This window comes from Besnoitia besnoiti, chromosome VII (assembly GCF_002563875.1).
Source record: "Besnoitia besnoiti strain Bb-Ger1 chromosome VII, whole genome shotgun sequence".
NCBI lineage: Eukaryota > Apicomplexa > Conoidasida > Eucoccidiorida > Sarcocystidae > Besnoitia > Besnoitia besnoiti.
In genome coordinates, this window is record NC_042362.1 from 1,355,103 (window position 1) to 1,373,863 (window position 18,761).

At 56.1% G+C, this 18,761-nt stretch overlaps 4 protein-coding genes across 4 annotated transcripts; 1 reads left to right on the forward strand and 3 right to left on the reverse strand.

Annotated features, from left to right (window-relative positions):
• Positions 1–1,566: 1,566 nt before the first annotated feature.
• Positions 1,567–9,827, reverse strand: BESB_077910 (ATPase, AFG1 family protein; the record flags this gene model as incomplete). The annotated part of the gene is made up of 14 exons (XM_029366152.1): positions 1,567–1,663; positions 2,099–2,158; positions 2,775–2,900; positions 3,507–3,575; positions 3,851–3,954; positions 4,368–4,512; positions 4,789–4,988; positions 5,358–5,505; positions 5,793–5,938; positions 6,228–6,284; positions 6,743–6,847; positions 7,424–7,614; positions 8,655–8,793; positions 9,108–9,827. 14 exons carry the CDS (start codon positions 9,825–9,827, stop codon positions 1,567–1,569), a joined length of 2,307 nt encoding a protein of 768 aa, XP_029217583.1.
• Positions 9,828–10,436: 609 nt separating this feature from the next.
• Positions 10,437–11,356, forward strand: BESB_077920 (uncharacterized protein; the record flags this gene model as incomplete). Its single annotated transcript, XM_029366153.1, has 3 exons — positions 10,437–10,553; positions 10,701–10,751; positions 10,919–11,356. The coding sequence occupies 3 exons, from the start codon at positions 10,437–10,439 to the stop codon at positions 11,354–11,356; spliced, it is 606 nt and encodes a 201-aa protein (XP_029217584.1).
• Positions 11,357–11,570: 214 nt separating this feature from the next.
• BESB_077930 (uncharacterized protein) lies at positions 11,571–13,611 on the reverse strand (the record flags this gene model as incomplete). The annotated part of the gene is made up of 9 exons (XM_029366154.1): positions 11,571–11,766; positions 11,873–11,901; positions 11,959–12,037; positions 12,096–12,157; positions 12,215–12,281; positions 12,339–12,365; positions 12,418–12,500; positions 12,561–12,579; positions 13,535–13,611. The coding sequence occupies 9 exons, from the start codon at positions 13,609–13,611 to the stop codon at positions 11,571–11,573; spliced, it is 639 nt and encodes a 212-aa protein (XP_029217585.1).
• Positions 13,612–14,704: 1,093 nt separating this feature from the next.
• Positions 14,705–16,042, reverse strand: BESB_077940 (OTU family cysteine protease; the record flags this gene model as incomplete). The annotated part of the gene is made up of 1 exon (XM_029366155.1): positions 14,705–16,042. One exon carries the CDS (start codon positions 16,040–16,042, stop codon positions 14,705–14,707), a length of 1,338 nt encoding a protein of 445 aa, XP_029217586.1.
• Positions 16,043–18,761: the final 2,719 nt, after the last annotated feature.

The window sequence follows — 18,761 nt, forward strand, 5'->3', positions numbered from 1 at the left end:
GTGTTCGCCCGTCAGTCCGGCCCGCAACCAGCACCAGTAATTCAGGCAGCTGACCTGGAAGCAGCCGCATCTCCCCAAGCCTGTTTGACTCCCATCTGATTCTTGCTTCTTCTTTTTCCCTGCCCTCGCCACTGGGGAACAACAAAACGCACGGCCCTGTGCATAGACAGGCAGCGCCCCTGCGTTTGTGAATCACGGAGTCGGTTTCTCGGATTGCACACACGTATACTGGCGCAGCGACCGTGCACAGATCGCCCTACAAGGCGATGCCCACGTAGTGAAGTCTTTGGTCTATGCAGCCTCAGGAAAAAGCATGCTGGTGGCTACAGGAGGCACTAGTCCCTGGTGCTTGCCTCCGCCATGAAGCGGTTGCTCGTGCGTGCATACATGCCCAAGCAGGGGCAAGCATAGTGGTCAGTGAAAGGGGTGGACCGGGCTAAGGAGAATACAGAGAGAGAAACTGCGCGTCTTCAACACCATCACAGACTTGTGCTCTTAATTGCCGGCTGGTGAGGAAACAACGAAATACCAACCAAATTCGTCTCTTGTGTCACGTGTTGTTGGCGTCTACACAGCTGTTCTCGCTGCATATACCGACTCAAATACCGTAAGGAGATCCACACACGACAGCGATGACCGCACACGTGCGGATACCGTCGTGCGCTTTCTGTCGTGTTTGTCTTTCCGCGTATGCCGCTAGCCAGCACGTGCGCGTGTGTCCGTCGCCTTCATGCGCAGAGTCTGTGTGAACGTCGCACATATGTTTCGCCCGTTCTTCATGTTTATTCGCGTCGGTGTGTGCTTTCAAACTGTATTTTATCGCCGGACATCTCTGTCTGCACTCTCGACCGGTGGGCTGCCAAGCGGCGACGCTATTCAGCGTTCGTGAAGCGTGCTTCTGGCCATTTGCCCGCCCATCCAATACAACTGTGTACGCGTTTGTGGATATTCGTTTATTTATATTCAGTTTTATGTATGATTCCCTGGAAGTGCACATGACAGTCTCCCAGGCATGTGGCGGGAGCAGACTCACTCTGCGTCAGTGGTGGACCGAACTGTTTCAGAAAGACTTTGCGACTTCCCTGGGCCAGATGCACTCGTGGCTCGGAACTGGCAGTCAGGAAAAACAAAGGTTTCCGGAGGCGGAGCTTCTATGAGCGTGTGTGGACTGGAAAGACAAACGGTTCGATATGGTATTTGTACCCGGTAGACGCGTTTGTGAAATGGAACGGCAAATGGTAATATATGCACTTGTACCCACCCAGGAGATATTCGAGACCTTTGTGATACTCCGCCATACAGACGCGTTTTGCGAACATGACAAAACCGGCTTCCCTCGGTTTTTCGCTTGCTGAGCATCACTCGGAGCGGGCAATACGTAAATGTACAAGTGTGAAAACAACTGAAAAAAGTAAACGAGGGACCCGCCCATTGCTGATACGGCGTGCCAACAAAATGAACAGAAGTCAGAACATGCCGGCAACGGCGCCTCCCACTGGAGGCCAGATCACGGAAAAGAGAGGAGACGGCTAGACGCATCGAGAGAGTATGGCTGGATGTTCGTGTTTATTGAGACGTCGAAACACCGAAGAGACGCAAGTCTTGCAGCTTGAAGATCTGTTGGTGAGCTTCCAGGTAGTTTGTCGAAATCATATCTCGGATTCTGAGGCAACCACACACAACCAAAGAACCAACGGAATGCAGACTTGTGCGTCCAGCCACTAGTTCCCAGTTTCCGCACAACTCTGTCTGCCCGGATACAGCCGGTGAAGTTGGTAAAAAACACAGTTTAACAGAGAAGTCACGGCCGCAGAAACAGTAGGGACACACACCGTGCAGTATCTTGGCAGCATAGTCCGCAGATGACTGTCCGGTTGAACGCAAGCACGCGTTCTACACGAAAGACAGGGCGCTCTCTAAAACTGCAGTCGGGATTGTGCGACCAGGGGACAAAACCAACGGCGGTGAGATGTGCAGGCTTGACCTTCGAAACAGACAGAACGCGTCGTGCTCCCGGTACGGCAGACAAAGCGGAATTCCCAGCGATGGACGGGAGCTGCCGAGCCCCGCGGGGCACCGTGCTGTGCGGCTCTTTTACCTGGAGACCGTCCGAACGTAGGCGAACTGGACGTCTTGAGCTCCCGAGGATCCTCCTTCGCTGTAGAACAAAACCAGAGAAAGCGACACAAGACGTGTCAATCTCTCTCGACGGCCGGCTGTTTTTAAAGCTCGAAAACATCGCAGAACGAAGGCCGCCTCGCCTTAACCTGCGTCGCTCCTCATATGCACGTAAAAACACGCAAAACCACTGCCTTGCATGCGTGCCTAGACATCCATCCACCTCGACTACGCATTCACCGTCCGCGCGCCGAGACTGGCAGACTCCTATATCTCCCCGAAACTCCGTCAGCGTCCTGCAGCCATAGCGGCACTACCATGCAGGCGGCCACCAACAGAAAAACGGCGCGGCAGGCCCTGCGGCTTCGCTGGATGGGGATCACTGCAGTGTCTCGCGTCCGCCTGCAGCTCCGCACACCGCGCCTAACGCGACAACTCTCAGACGCACATGACCGAACAGCGCGGCATGCAGCGGTTTCACATGTGTTGACAGATGTGAGTTTGACACGCGAGATTTCACAAATCTCCACGGAGGACTGCCGGAAGGTCGCTTCCTCCACACTGGCGTTGTGCAGGTTATGTGGGCGTATTGAGTCTCTAGGCGTGCAGGGGTGCTGGAGCGGTTGTGACAGCACGGAGATGTGGTCTGTACTCACTTAAATAGCTCGTATCCCACCGCACTTGGCGGACCGAGACTCTCTGGGCGCCCCTGGAAGAGAAACGTGTCCTTCTCTGACGGCCGCTTCATGTCAAAGTTCATCATGTGGAAATAGATGCCCGACCTGTGGAGAGAAGCGCAGAGCTTTCCATAAGACGATTGAGGCCCGAGGATACCAAAGGGAAGCCGAAGATGAACCCCTTCATTCCTCTGGAAATCTCGCCTCCGTGGGTTGCTCCGGCACAGGCAAAAAGCAGCTACACAAGATCACTCTTGTACGAGTCCCCATTTGATTCCAGGGCGACTCGACTTCTCCCTTTCCTCTTACGCCGTAAGATTTGCTGCCGCGCGGCTCTAGTCCCACCGAGGCGAAACGCATATACTCAAAATTCTCATTCTGCGCCGGGCATTGCTCTGTGCTCCGCCTGCGTGCACGTCGCCACTTCTCGCAAAAAGCCGTCTCCCTCCGCCTGGCGGTCACCGTTCTCTTCTCTTTTAGGCCCTTCCTTTCGACTCGCACTGTTGGGAAATCTCCCTTGTTTTCCCGCGCATCTATCTCTGCTACGCACTTGGAGGCGGTCATAGTGGCGAGACGGCTCTCTTCCGCGAAAGCGGCCCTTCGCAGCACCCAAGTCACAACGCCCACATTTCGTATTGGCAGCCAACGCGTGCTTCGGTGGATTTTCACACCGAAAGCAAAGCTGAATCGTCTCTTCGACGCGCAACGTACCTGAACGCTTCGAGCGGCAGCACGCCCTTCTTGTGAACGTCCAGCTTCTCGAAAACATGCTTGGCCGTTCTGCACAGGAGAACAAGAAAAAAAACGTGAAACGCTCCTCCCCTGCATCATTGCTAGCCGGCAAAGAGTGGAAATGAGCATGCAAGAAAGCCAGCAGAAGCACCATATGCTACAGCAGTTAGGCTCAGCAAACGCGCAGCTGTTCCGGCAAACTCGTGAAGGCGAAAAGCCAGACTGTCGCACGTGCATGAACAAACTCGACTTGAAAAGGAGTCATCCAAGGTCCGAGGGACGTCTGCGTCGTGGTTTTGGCTGCATTTCCATTCCGCACTGACTCCTCCGAAACGCCTGCAACGGCGTGGGCTCCTTCGATCCATTTATTCTCAGAGATGCTTTCGGTCTCCACCTCGTAGCTGGCCTGCTCGCCCGCCGCCACGAACTGAAACCACGCAACCCGCAGGAGAGCAAAAACATGCGGACGCGTACCTGCTGTTCGCATGCGGCATATTAGGCGACATTCGCATGCATAATCTTGATAAGTTTGTCCGTAAGTATACGACTGAGCTGAGGCGCCCATACTGCGCCAATAGGTAGTTTCCCCGCCAGGCTGCTCGGCCTCCGCAAATCTGGGCGTCACGCACCCCAGCGGGAGCAAGAGACACCGAGGTGGCTGGGAGATACGCATGCATGTATGGACTGAGGCAGGCTCGTCTGAAGCGCTGTGTCATCTGTTCTGATCAAGAAGCGGCGTCCATGCGCACTTCCACGACGATATAATCACTATTATAGAATAAAGTCGACCTTGCGCCGCCTTCGCCCAGCCTTGCACTGCCAATTCCGTCCTTTGCGTACCGGCGTGAGGAGCTCGAAGAAAGCTTGCAGCGTGGAGAATTTCTTCTGCAGAGTCTGTCTTAGATCCTCGAAGTGCTTTGTCGTGGCAGTGACGCCCATGAGCCGCAGCGGCGGGGCGGCTGCGTCGAAGATCACGCGCACGTGCCTAGAGACGACAACAAACGCGTAGTTAGGCCGATCAACAGAACGAGACGCAGTGTTTGCACGAAGCAAAGGACATGGGCTCAAGACACGAAATCAACATGAAGGTCAACGCCTAAAGGACACACGCGAACGCTGACACTACTGACCGATTGCCGCCTTCGAGAGAGGTAGCTACACCCGTGAGGCCATCCACACGCTCCCGAGGCACAAATGCGGCTCAACATGGAGCGCTTTAAGGACTAGGCCTCCGCCTTCCGTTTGCCAGCCCGCCTCTCACCTCTCATAGAGGACATCGATGAGGTCGATGAAGCGACGAATCTCGTTTGGAAACTGTTCCATGTCGCTCAACTCGGGGACGCGACTAAGGAAGACCGTGTGGAAATTCCTCGCGACTGCAAGGAAATCCGGCGTGCCGAGCGAAGCTTCGCAGAGATCCGAGAACGAAAACTGCGCAATGCCCTGCGCCATCAGCGGCACCTGAGCATCGCAGACAACGCCAGAAGCTCGTGAAGCATGTGACGCTGCACAGCAGGCGGTGGAAGCACAGACAGACGACAGCACCCACGCAGGGCGCGGCGGCGCCCAAAGAGCAAATCGAGTCTGCTGCTCGAGAGAACTGTGCGCCAGTCCCTAATCCCGTCGTCCCCCAGAAGCATAGTGGTCGACAAACCACTATGCGTTTCGACACTCGCCTCAAACTACCTGGACGTATCTACATCTATATCTGTGTGTAGATTGCCTGCCTGCATCGGGGGGGGGGCGGAAAAAGCCACTGACGCTGCGCCGGGCGTGATGCCCGCGGGAGACCTGCAATCCGAGGACGCGCGACGTTCCTTGCGTCCCTACCTGGAGCTCGCGACCCATCGCCACCTGAACGACACCGGGCTCGGGCTGTTCGCCCTTTGTCAGCGCCGTGAACTGCTTGAGAATCTCGTGTTGTGTGCGCTCCGGGACGAAGTACAATCCATGCGAGCTGCCCGCCAACTTGCTGAGTCTGCACTCACGTCGCGCAAGGAAGAAAAACTCAAACGCGTGGAACTCTTGGGTCCGCAAAGAACAGAGCCGCACATGTGTGGCGTCTGCACACCCGCCGGCGAGCATCACCCTTTCGTCGGAAGCTCTCATGCGGCAGGCACCTGGAACCGGGCGTGACGCCCACTTCCTTCGTGGAGGCAAGCTGCACAACCACCTACACGTCGACGAAGGAACCTATATATCTTCGATGCGAGATGGATACCTCGGCACCCTCGCAGCACGCCTGCGCGACTTCGCTCTTCTCACCTGTAGTCCTTGTGTGTTTCAATGTGGAAGACTTCGCAGCAGTCCAAGAGGAGATCGATGAACGGCAAGAAGCGCTGGCGATTGAGGCCGCCTTTGTAGAGGTCGACCGGCGGGCGATTTGACGTGGCGACGACGATTGCGCCGAACTGACAAAGGAACAGGGAAAAATCGCCGACAAAGAATGAGGGTAGCCCTTTGTCGAAAACGCGTGACTTGCCACGTGACGGCCAGCGAAGACGCAGCAGAGAGACGAGGAAGGGGAGACGGGGAGATGCTGCGCCGCGGCGGCGAAGCGGCAGTGGACTATTCGGGTCACCATGCAACAACGGCAGCCGGAAGACAGCGCCAGTCACAGCAAACAAAGCCGCACAGTCCTCACGCACGAACCTAGCATCGCGTGCAACAGCGAACAGGGAACGAGAAACCGGTCCTTACGGAGAAAAGGAACTCAAAGAGGCGCTTCAGGATCATCGCGTCGGTGATATGGACGACCTGAGAGCCGCAGCGCAGACAGAGGAATGAGGTTCGACGCACTGCGAGCGCGGACCGACGACGGCCTCAGGCAGTAGGCCAGACCGCCGCGCGAGAGCCGAATCCTACGAGGCTTCCTGCCGACACTTCAAACAGATGAGGGCTGCAGCCCGAGAGAGTCTAGCTCGTCATCGGGAGAGAGTGCTGGAGAGTCAAAGTGAAAAGCAAATCGACAATGGACGGAGCAATGCAGAGGGGGGGGGGGCCGAAAGCGTATGTTCGGCTCGCGACGATGCCGCCGCAAGGCGCAGAGACTGAACTTTCTCTTGCCCCTGCGGGAGGCCACAGAGAAGCGCGCGGGAGCCAGGAAGCCGGCGGTCCGCGTGCACTGCTTCGCGGCGAGAGGCGAGAAGGTGCATTTCGAGGATTGGCGGACGAACCCGGCAAAGTGACCTGTGCCGCACGGGCGCTAGACCTACCTGAAACTCGTCAAAGCAGAGCACCTGCGCCCGCGACCGCACCTGCTTCGCCACTTCGAAGAGGGGATCCTCGAATCGGCGCTGGGCCTTGACGCGGTGCAGCTTCTGGCGAAAAACACACACTTGAAGCGAGCCGCAACAGCTAGCCGTGCGCCATACGCACATCGGAGACACAGCCAGCGCCTCCACCGTGCGTGCATGCAGCCCCACGGGCGCGCGCCTGCATGCTACAGTTTGGAGAGACGAAGTTTTAGAGGGTAGAACCAGGCCGGAAAAATCTTACACGCAGACAGCAGCCTCGCGGAGCCGCTGAAGCCAGGCGGCGATACGAGGGAGAGATACAGAAACTGCAGCTCAACGGAAACGCACAGTGCACGATCTTGCAGATCCCGAAGGACAAAAAGATAGAGACGTGAGGAAACGTGGAAGAAACGTACTGAACGGTCTTGCGTTCTTCCATCGAACGCGTGGAGGGCAGAATACAGATGCAGGCGCAGATAATGTATCGGCGGGTAATCGACAGCTCTAAGCACCGGCAGCGAGTGCTCTCGACACGAGAGCATATCGGTGACCAGAAGCAGCCCAGCTATGCACGGACTATTTGTACATACACGGTTAACGTATCGGCGCAAGTAGAGAGGGACGCAAACATGAGCGGAACCGCGTGTATGCTGCGCGTACCTCCTGAACCTCCACCATGAACTGGTGGAAGTGAATTCGCATCTTGTGCTTGACGCTTAGGCAGTCGTAGAATGCATCCATAATCATCGTTTTCCCCTGGCCCACCCCGCCGTAGATGTAGAGCCCGCGGATCGCCGGGCGCAGCCGAGGCGCCATTTCTTCCTTCACCTCGTCCAGTGATGCCGAGACAGCTGCGGGAAACACGCGACAGCGTCGAGCCCGAAGCCGCTTGCCGACGGCGCAACCAAAGGCACGCTGAAGGCCGGGAAATGAGAGAAACCCAACTCGCCCCGAAACGGAAGGAACGCGCGATCCTCGCCCGGCCGCCTAGGTCTGCCGACGAAGCCGAGACAGCGGCTCAGAGCAACTGGAGAAAGACGGACCCACTATGATGCAAGGAAAGAACTTGAGGGAGCGCAGACGACGCAGAGAAGGCCAGCCGAGTTCCCACACATCAGTGCATGTTGGTGCAAAGATGCCCCTGCTTCAAGAAGGCCGACTGCCGCACGACGCATCCAGCAAGCAAGCCCGCCTCCGGCTCCAATCGCGCGACGCCAGATCTCGAGACATCGGCAAGAAGAAACAGCATGCCCCGCCCGGAGTGACTCCGAGGAGCTTCTCTATTGCGGTTTAAGCGATACGTCACCTCGTGCTCATTCGATTCCCCACAGCATCCCCGCTCGTTGTACAGGAAGCCCGTCACCGTTTTGTACCCTCAACCGGACCGCACCGCTCACGCTTGCCCCAGTAAACCAGGAAAAGCCTGACCTGCGACACGAGCTCCGTCGGAGTTGCCGCCTCCCCAAAGTCTGGAAAGCAGGCCGAGACCGGTCTTCGGTGGTTCCTGCACAACGCAGAGCAGACCGACTGCGCTGAAGAGGTTCTTTCCGGGCGGGAGATCCCGAGCTCATCAGCCCACGTGTGCTCGCGAGAGTGTGTGTTTAGACCAACAGCTCCCCAGGCTCACTGCCCCCTACCTCGCCATTCATGCCACCAGATAACGCTGGGGTCCGCTCTCTATATAATTAATAGCGTGTGCATGCGTTTACTTGGCTGCGCAGCACCTACACGCGCTACATCTGCCAGCTGCGGTGTCTGCGCGGATTTGCTTTCCGTGTGAAGAAGCACACCACCCGACGCCGAGCACAAGGCGCCAGGTCGCGCTCTCTCCCTATGCCACCGCGGACGCGTGTGCCCGCTCTAGGACGCTGTCGGCAACCTCAAGGAGCACATGCGGCTGACTCTCTAAACTCTTTTCTTGCCTTCTTGGGCGACGAGGGCGTCGGCGGCGCGCCAGGCGGGCGGGCGGTCATGGGGTCGAACGGGTCGCCTGACTTGAAATTGAACGCCTCTATGTTGTCCATGAGAATCTTCGCACACACACCAGCGGGCACGGACAAACGAGCGTCGCCTCCCATGTAGCCGGCATCAACGGAGAACGACGGCGCCGGCGTTCGCGAGTGAGCGTCGTCCGACCCTCTGCGCCGCGCCTCGACCCGTGCGGCTCAGGCATCTACACGCGTGTGCCTGGGGCCAGGCTTAAGCGTTTAGACATTGATGTTTAGACGAGGGAGGAGCCCACGTATGTGCTGGGAGGGGGAGATGCGCGTCCAGTCAGGTGAGCTTCTATGCGGCTATCACGAGTAGAGTGTGCGTTCAGCTGCGGTTCTTCGCTTGGGATTACCTGGAGTTTGCCCATGAGTTCCTTCTGCGCGTCATTCGGTTCGAGGTTACCCTCTCGCAGCAGGGCGGAGAAGTACTCAAGAAGTGGGGTAGGATTGTCCGGATCGACTTCGAGGTAATTTTCTACCAAGTCTTTCTTTTTCACGTGGTACGAGGGGAGCCTTCCAAGAATATTAGCCGCCTCGGGGCCTGCAAGCCCCTCCTCCGTGGCAACCACAGTGGAGCTGGTTGACGTCGTTCTGCGTCCCTCACGGAGGAACGACAAGCTCGCGGTGGCGTTGCCGTAGCGCTCCTCGCATGCGTTCGACTGCTCCAGTGATGGAAGGGCTCCTCGAGACGAAGAATACGGTTGCAGCGCAAGTGAACGCCCAGGCGTAGTGCCTCTCCGTGCAGTTCCTTTCAGAACCGGGCGGACGAGCGATGACCCCGAGGCAGGCAATCCTCGAAGGTGTTCAGGTCGTGTGTCTTGCAGCTGAGCGTCAGACCGCGACCCACCTACACCGGAAGGAAACACTCTGAAGTGAAGCGACTGCGCTGCTTGAAGGCGCACATGGCGGAAATTGTTGCCCTGCGACCTACAGAGGTTGGGATTCGCGTACGGCGGACAGGCGCCAGCGGCAACAGACCGGTGCGGCGTACAGAACGGAGTGGGTTGATGACTAGCAGGAGTAGCCTTGAGAAAGGGCACCAAAGGGGCAACACGAGGCGGCGGAGCAGCCATGGCGCTCAACACTTGCGCTAAACCCTAAGACCCGGCGCTCGCGGCCGGAAACCATGCTGAGGATACAGATCCACGGGGAACGCACGCGCCCGCGACGGCAAAATGTAAACCCCCAGGGCCTACTTGCAGTTGGAAACAGAGCTGCCAAGGATGTTGATAAAGAGGCAACCTCGTCTGCACAATCAACGGGATTCGGAAGACCGAGCGCACGACCGCGGGCAACAGGCTTGTCGAACAGGAAGCTGTCTCCGGCTCGCTTTGAATGGCAGAGCAAAGGCGCCTCCAGCGAACGGACTATGGCACAGACTTGGTTGACAACATATGCAGTTCTCAACTGGAAAAGAAGGGAAAATGTTTCATTGAGAGTGACGAGAAAAGCCAGCCGGAGCCTGACGACAACCAAGCCCCTCGTGCATTCTCGCATGCAATAACTCTCCGAATCTCTGCCGCATGCGCCTGCGTCGAGCACAACATGAATCGACAAACACAAAAGCGATTCCCCGGTGGCTTTCAAGAGCTGTCCCATTTTCCTTTTTCCGCATATTTGTTTCTCTATGACAGAGTGACAATGCATGGCTCTTGATTGCTTTGGTCTTTTGGGGGCATCACATGGTGATGGTTGATCGATGCCAGTTTCCTTGTTCTTCCCGGCCGGCGTCGCGAGTTATCAACAAGGGAAAAAGCAGATCTGCTTTGTACAAAGCCGACGAGCACCAGACAGGGCTGGTGCGAGGAGGAAGATAGTCCGCGTGTCTCTGTCATCGGACATGGCAATGTTCAGAAAGTGTTCTAGTGTCATCAATTTTGCGGTGCACCGTGGCAACGCCCTTCCGGCGGGTGGAGCCACTCATGTACCTTATCGATGGTCTGCAGGCAACTACTGGAAAAGGACAATTACAACGGCAGGAAATTTCTTCAGGCAGGGTAAGCATTCCTCAATTAAATCCAGAAGTTTTCCAGACATGAGTGAGATCTTAGAACGCGCGTAATTGTTTGGACGTGAGAGCAGACCGGTGAGTCCCCTGCTTTGCTTCGCAGACAGAGACAAGCGCCACCACCGGAGAGAACCTTCGGCGTATTGCTGCTCGCAGCTAAGAAGCCATTACTCTGGATTCGTTCGTGCCACGCAGCCCGCTGGACAGGAAAATGTCGCAGCTGGTGGCAGTGAGCCTCAAACATCAAACGGATTTGTTACCCCCAGTACCAAAAATAACGATGTCGGCGGATCTCCTCTCCAACAAAAAGGCGAAAGCTCACAGACGCCACGCGGTATGAAGATTTTTCGTGTCAACCGTCCAGGTTCAGCAAAACAAGTCACTACTGCGACTAGCGCTTTGGAGGTTGTACAGAAGCAAGCTGGCAGCTCTCCCCCTGTGGTTCACTCTGGAGATAAGAACGTGGACATTGGCAAATCAGCTGAGGCATGCGACGGCGCGCCTTTAGCACCCGAATACGGATTTAAGTACAAAGGCCCCGAACCGACGATGCATGGAGACTGGTCGCACAACGGAAGGGTCACAGATTTTTAGGTGTCTTCTCTCGGCTCTGTTGCCATCATATTGCGGTATCAGGTGGCTAGATCTCACCACGTGTGTGTCTAGGCGTCCCGTGTGCCCCAGGGGGTTCCAGTTGGCCACTATTCTGTTCCTGTAATCCTTGATGGTGGCACAATTTCTCCTATCTCTTGATGGTTTGCGTGACAACGCGAGGGAAATCGTGTAGTACATACCGGGGTAGATGCCTTCAGGAATTTTCGCCGTGTCGGGCTGGATGCTCCCGTTTAGCCCGCAGGGTGCGGCGATGCTCTAGAATGCGCATGGCACTTCTTTTGCTTCGCCCGTGCAAGTGCCTGTTGGCGCCTACCACTGGGTTAGCGGGGCCCGCTCTTGCTTGGCTCTCTTCCGTCAAGAAACCTGCACGACATAGCACCCGTGCACGACTCCGGTGATTGTGTCGTACAGTAGATCCCACCGTTCCTGTCCAGGTATCTGTGGAAAAGACGGGGTATGGAAAGGCTGTTGCCCCTCTGGCATTCGTACACTCACTCGGACGCTCCGTGGCAGAAGAAAACAGTCTATATCAACGTGCGATAGATTATGGTTCCAGGCATGAGCAAAAGGGGCGGCCTTACCATTGAAGGGACGGACGGACCAGTAGCAGCCCCTCTGTTGAGGTTGAGCGAAAACACATCAGCTCCTAGTGTTCGGGCACTACAGGGGAGATAATACAGAAGCGAGAACGGGCGGCCTTGCTGCGCATCTTTCTCACCGCAGTTCGGCTTCGTCAATAGATGTCACTGTCTGCTGTGAGATAACGCTCCCGCAGATAGCCTGAAGAGGTGAATATGTAGTTTCGCCGTCCGAATGTGTGGTTTAAGTGCAACGTACCTGTTTGTTCATGGTCACTTTGTAGTCAGGCCGTTGAAGTGTGGACGGTCTCACGCCGATAGTCCAGCTGGCATGAGTGGCTGACGTGAGGAAGCCGCATAGATAATTGTCGCGGGCCTCTTACGATGAGCTTGGAGATGCATGCAAAAACCTACAAAGATCATAATAGAAACGTCCCCAGCATAGCAGTGGGCCTCACTCACCCTTTATTCTCTGGGCAAAGGTACACCTTCCCTTCGTCCGTATTCAGCATGAAGAATGCGCAGTTAGGGCTGTCGGTGCACGCCTGTCAATTATGGCGATCAACAGTTCATATGACGCGGATGATGGCCGTGGCCTGTCGAACCTCTGCAGCCCCCTGGAAACTGCAACCACCCGGTTATGGCACAGGCATCGTTCTAGCATCGAATAGAAAGAGGACCTTTTGATTCCCATTGAACGTGCGTCCAAGACAGTGGGGTTTGAGCAGTCGGCAAAAGAACCGCCCAGGTGAAGGAAGTCTGAGCGGTTCTCCTCTATCTCCAATGCACCAGACGTTCCACGGTGTTCTAGCCGAAACCGGTGGCATTCCGCCTGTGGAGTAGAAGTCCATATTTCACCCACACGAAGCACGGCACAAGTCAAATCAGTACCAGGGCGGCACACCCAGTAAACGCGAGGAAGCCTCCAAGCTTCATTTCTGAACGAAGTCGGTTCCGGAGAGGCTTTCCCGGAGAGCTGGCTAACGCTTCAGTTGGCGGAAGTTGGGTCACAAATATGCATCGGGGCCTGACTTGGCCCCTGTCGGCTACACTCTCGAAAAGAGTGTACAGACACCACTGAGCAGACGTCAGCTTTCAGGCAGTCTGTTTTCCTCTTTTGCTTCCCACGTCTGAGGGCAACTCGACGGATCGTGCAGAGCCCGAACAAAGCCACGCCTCTGCTGGAATGCTGGAGGAGTCATGCGAAGGTGCATGAGACAGGAGCATAACAGTTAGACAAACAGAAGCGCCCACCGTCGTCGGGGCTAGCGCATGCCGATGATGAAGTGTATCTACATAGAACATAGGTCCGGTGTGGAAGGGGAGTGCCGCAGTTGTCCCATCGGTTGCCAGAAAAAAACTGGCGGCATCCGTGCGGATCCAAAGTGGTTGTGGTATCTATATTGCACATGTCGCATTCCGCCGCACATCCGGCCGAATGGTCTGCGCACGGAACACCACACTTTGTACTGCTGCGTCTAAATTTGGGTCAAGTACCGACTGGTTCTCAATGCACAGCCTCATTCGCCCGCCCCTGCAGAGCGCATACAGAATAGTGGGCGGCCAGCTAGAATCATACTACCGTGCTTCTTCCGCTGCACCGCCCTCTCCGATGCTCTCTCGCATCGCCACCGTTCCTGTCCTCCATGGCGACATTGCCGGCTCGCTCGAGATTTCGGCGGCTATCTCTCCAAAGGCAATAAAGATTCAGGCGGTGGTCAGGAAATGCACAGTAGCCTTCCCAGCCGGCACTGTTGGGCTTCATCATAGGCTTGCAAGCTTTCAGACCGATAAAGTGTTTCAGAACGCGCATTCGCTAGAGGTACCCATCCAAGACTCCACCGACAACCTCACTGCATCGACCTGTCCTAGTTATATGTCAATCCTGATCAAATGTCGAACGCGGAGTTGAACAGAGCAGCGCTACTGGAGATGACTAGAAGCTGGTGTTGCTGCCAAGAGAGCATCGGGACTCTTGTTCGCATACGAAGTCACGCAGAATCGCTGGGGCTAGGCCCGTCAAGGAAAACGGTTTATGAGAGAGTCGGTGGAAGGCGGTCGCAAATGTCTCGTATCCTTCTGCTGCGCCAGAGAGAGTGTATTCATGGACGGGCATACGATAACGAAATGGTGACGGAAGCAGGCGAAACGACGGGTTGTCTTCTCCTGTGGGGAAGAACAAGACAACCGGGAGGCAACACCCAAACAATAGCGGGCATGTTCGGACCTCACTTGAGCATGGGCAGCGGAAAACCAACATTGGGAGATAAACAAATACGAAAGTCGTCTTCTTTGGTGGGGGAAAAGGAGACACTTTGCGTACAAACGGAGAAGCTTCTTCATTGTAGGCAGCGAGCAGGGCGACCGTGAGCTATTCGAGCCCGTAAACTTGTAGCAGATCTGGGAGATGAGGGCGACCGTGGTACGATCGACGATGAAGACCGTGCGGTCTCCTTCGTTTTTTATTCTTGTCTCTTGTTTTCTCTTTTTTTTGCCTCTACAGTGGGATTGGAAAGTCGTGAGGCCTTGTAGAGCAGCCTCCGAAAGTCTAGTCCACGTGAATGCCCCCGGCCTACGATATTGTTGGAGGTGAAGTCCGCTACACGCGATCAGAGTTGGCAACTCTGTGTGTTGACAAAGAACTGTCATGGTCCAAGGCCCATCGGATGGAATGAAGCTTGCTACGTAGCCTGCGGATGATGGGACAAGGGCGCCTCAGTTGGCGGCGGTCGGCTCGTGCCTTCCCACTTCACTGTTTGCAGACTCTGTCAATTACGTTGTAGTGCTGCCGGCGTACTTCATAGCCAAGGAAGATGGTCGGGATGTCGTCGTCAGGCGGGGAATCGTCTGGCTTGAACACCTGGACGGCATGCGATCCCATTTGAGTTGCACGACGGCAGTTGCGGTCCTGCTGTTCGACGACGATACGTAAACGGTACACCTCTGCGAGACCGACGAGGGTGCTTTCGTCGCCCCAGATGCCGTACCTGGAGTCACCAAGACGCGTAATCCAGTTCTCCTTGAGCTGGTCTGTCGTCAAAGTTGGTTGCCGTCTCGACCGCCTATGCGGTACCCGAGTTCCGTATCGTTTGTCGAGGGGCGCCATCCTGCGTTCGTCCTCCTCCAGGCGGTCGGGGCAGATAAGCCAGTTGAATCGATCCAGGTGGCGCCTCAAATACGCTGACACCTGGCGACGAATTTCACCATGTGCTGCCTCTGTGCCCAGTAGGGCGTAGCTGGCTGAACGGAATTGACAATTTCCATCCGGACAAACATCTCTTTTCCCCACTACTGCTGCGTGGTAGAAAGACAGGTGCGGTTGTGAAGACATTGACAGCTTCTGGGCGGGTGTCCCTAAGACAGAGGCGAGCTGCCGGCGATACTGCTCGTCAGGGGCGATGAAGGGTAACTTGCTCGGAGGAAGGGCAGCCTCAGGGGGCTTCGAATTGTAGAGGGGCCGCTTCACGGTCTCCTGAGATGCCTGGCGGCCAGCAGATGTAGTATCGGCTAACGTAGGCGTTACTGGTTGAAATCCGTCAAATACTCTGGAATGCAGCGCCACCGTAGCCCGGCTGAATGGTGCGAGCCTAGTGCCAGTGGCACATAGCTCGTCGGTGGAGCCCCGGGGAGAGGAGACCCTCGTAGGCGGTCCCTCGCTATCGGCGAGCTCCTCCGGGATATCTCTGTATTCCTCCTCAAACACCGTCGTCAGCTCTTCTGGCAATGGTTCAAGGTATGTGCCTGCTGTTCTGGCAGGGAGCCAATCCATGTGTGACGACGCTACCCGGTGAGCATCATCGCATTCTTGAGTGTACAGCGCCAGCTGCTGCTCTCCTGGATCGCGGGGTCCAACTCTGAAAAAGGCACCGCTGGTTGTGCCAGCAGGCATCGCCTTTGGCACGGCGCCCAGGAGATCGCAGCGACATTTGACAGCTCCCAGGCGTCGGGAGAGAAGCTGGGCCGCTCTCTCTAAAAACGGTTTCCCGAAGCGCGCTCCCCATCCACTCAAGCGAGATGAAAAGAGCTTCCTCGTGCCACGAGCCTGCCTTGCGGCAGGGTATGTGTAAAATGGTTTTGCTTGCTCCATGCGGGAATGATTTGGACAACACAGGTCGAGGCGGTCTCCGAGAGAACTAGTGGGTTGGATCCAACAAGCTCCGTGACGCACCAGGAAGTCAAATATTGAAAACTTGCGAGATTTTTGTATACAGATACTTCGTGACAAATAGCTCGAATGCTGGAAAAAGATGGAATGACCGTGCTCTCCCCTCGATCTGCCATTTCACCCTAGCACCGATCTGGTCGGCGACGCTCGATGGCGTCCCGACCGTATTTGCTCGCCCGGAGTCGAGAATGCCCTCAGCATCGAATCGAGAATGCCCTCAGCATCGAGCACTCTGAACAGGACCTGCTACAGGACCTGCTGCGGCTCGTCCTACGCAACAACGTGGAGGTTGGCCAAGGGCGCGTTAGCGGTTCCGTGGCATCTCTGCCGCAATGTCTTTGGGGCGTTAGTCGGCCGTTTGCCTCAACTGTTCTACATACCGCTGACGTGCGACCCGGTTCTGCTCGATGACGTAAACCGAGTGTGTACCACGCAACAACACAACGCCTCAGGTTAGTTAGCGACCAAACCTTGCCGAGTAATGCTAGTGCTGGGCCCCCCCCAATTTGCCGCTAGTGTCGCCCTCTGATGGCGGGTCGCAGCTGCCTGTGGGCTCGCTGGCACTTTCCTCTCGAGTTCACATTGCACCGTTGGTAAACCAGCAAAGGACGGAAAGGCTTCTTGCAGTGGACAGGCTCCCGGGCTGAATACGGAGACTGTGGCATGCCAGACAACACAGATGCGACGCCGAACCTAACCTGGAGGACTGCATGAACGCGGCCGCCGGAATCGAAAGCGTGCGGCAGAGGCCAGCTGCGCCAGGAGTGGAGAACAAAAGTCATATCGCCAATGCAGCCAGGATCCTCGGAATGTGCTACCAGGCATAAAGGCGCAAGCAAGGTTACGGTGGGAAGTCTACACGATACGACGAGTCAAAGATGTCAGCGAGGGAAGGCAGTCACGCCTCTGTAAACCTGGCGCTCGATGTACACGTTAGATACCCGACGCGTGTCATGGGGGACCCACCGCCAGGGTCCCGAGCCGAGTGTCAGAGGCAGCAGCATGGCGCTTGTGAAGCATAACTCAGGAAATTCGTCAGCTTACGTCTGCTATTTGGAAGGCGCGTATTCGCAAGCGTGCCCGGCTCGACCATGGATGGTGACACCCGTGTCGAGTCATCCCCATCACATTGCACACATAACAAGCAACCAGACGGGCCAGGTGCTTCCGGGGCGAGCCGGTCCAGCGGAGGCGAATCCTGCAGTGTCGCGCACTATTGTGGAACGTGTGCCAGTTGCACGTTCTGTGCTCGCCCAGCCGTTTTGGCGGTCAATGAGTGACGCTCCTGCGCCCTCCCCAGTATCAGTGGGGTTGGACTGCCACATGGAAGACTGCTGCCGCGTCCCCCTTGTTGAGTGTCCCTGTTTGGTAATGGCGTGAACCAGAGGAAGAAATTAGGTTTTTCTTCGTGCTTCCCGATGCCGTGCTCGTCTTGGACCTCAGTTGCCACGAACCACAAAGTCCTAGGCATACAGTGGATCGCTCAAATAGCCTACCCGTGCTTTCGTCTGGCTGCCTGCGACTACTAGGTAATACCAGGTTGTTAGTTTAGAGTGCACTGTGTGCCTGCGGCTTCGACATGCCAGAAGAAACTGCGTCGGCCACGGACAAGGGGTGGCAGCAGAGAGCTACACGTCCGCGTGAGCCGACCATTGCCTGAACGTGAAATTAATGTGTGTATTCGTGACTAAAATGGTTATAGAATAGTGCAGTAGCCGATTCCTCAGTTTAAATAGTTTTGCGGGCACCATGAATCTGGCTGCTGTGTTATCAGAAACTTGAACGCGGGTGATGGTGAGAATAGAACACGATGCAGCTGTGTTGCCACGTGTGTCGTGTGGTTGCAGACGCTGCGCTGTAAAGCTAATACGGCATCCCCGTCCGAAGTTGAAGGAACAGCATCCTTAAGGAGACAGACAACGTCTTGCGTGATACGCATGTCACCGCAGGGAGACGTACTCCTTGGCGAGAGTCGAGATCACTCCTTTTCAAATAATGCCATGGGTATTTCGATACCTGGCTCGGCTAGGTAATGCTATGTACCAGACGGTTTTTTAAATCGTGAGCCATAGTCAAACTGAGGGGGTACAGAATCTCAGGGGGCAACTGATGTGGCAGGCCTTGACTTCTTAGACCTGTGGAGTCACAGTCATGTTCTCGATGGCAAAAATTCCAGGCGAAGTGCCTTTTGGTCTGAGAAGTGGCTCTGTAAGAGCCTACGAAAAAAGAAAGGGAAAACTTTCCAACATTTGGAGGTTGTGCTCCTGCGCAGCTGGCGCCATGGGGGGGGGGGGGGTGGGGGGCGGGTTCCGTGCGTATCGGCTGACAGACCGGAAGTAAGGCCCCAGTTGACGGGCGACGGCCGTAAACTGCCAATTGACTGCCGTCAGATCCACTGAACTGCCTACCCCCAAAAATGGTCTAAAGGCTCATATGCGCGATCAGCATTCGTTTTGCAACTGGAAACGCATGCTGCTACCACGTGTGGTGCGCCACGTCACGTGTAGGGCCCACGGCAGAGCAGTGGACTGGCTACGCGGGAACAGTCGTTTGGAAGAAAGCCGAGTCAATCACGGATACACAACTACTGTCTGTCTCGCAAATGCGAAGACGAGGTGCCGTGACGACTCGTCGTACGACT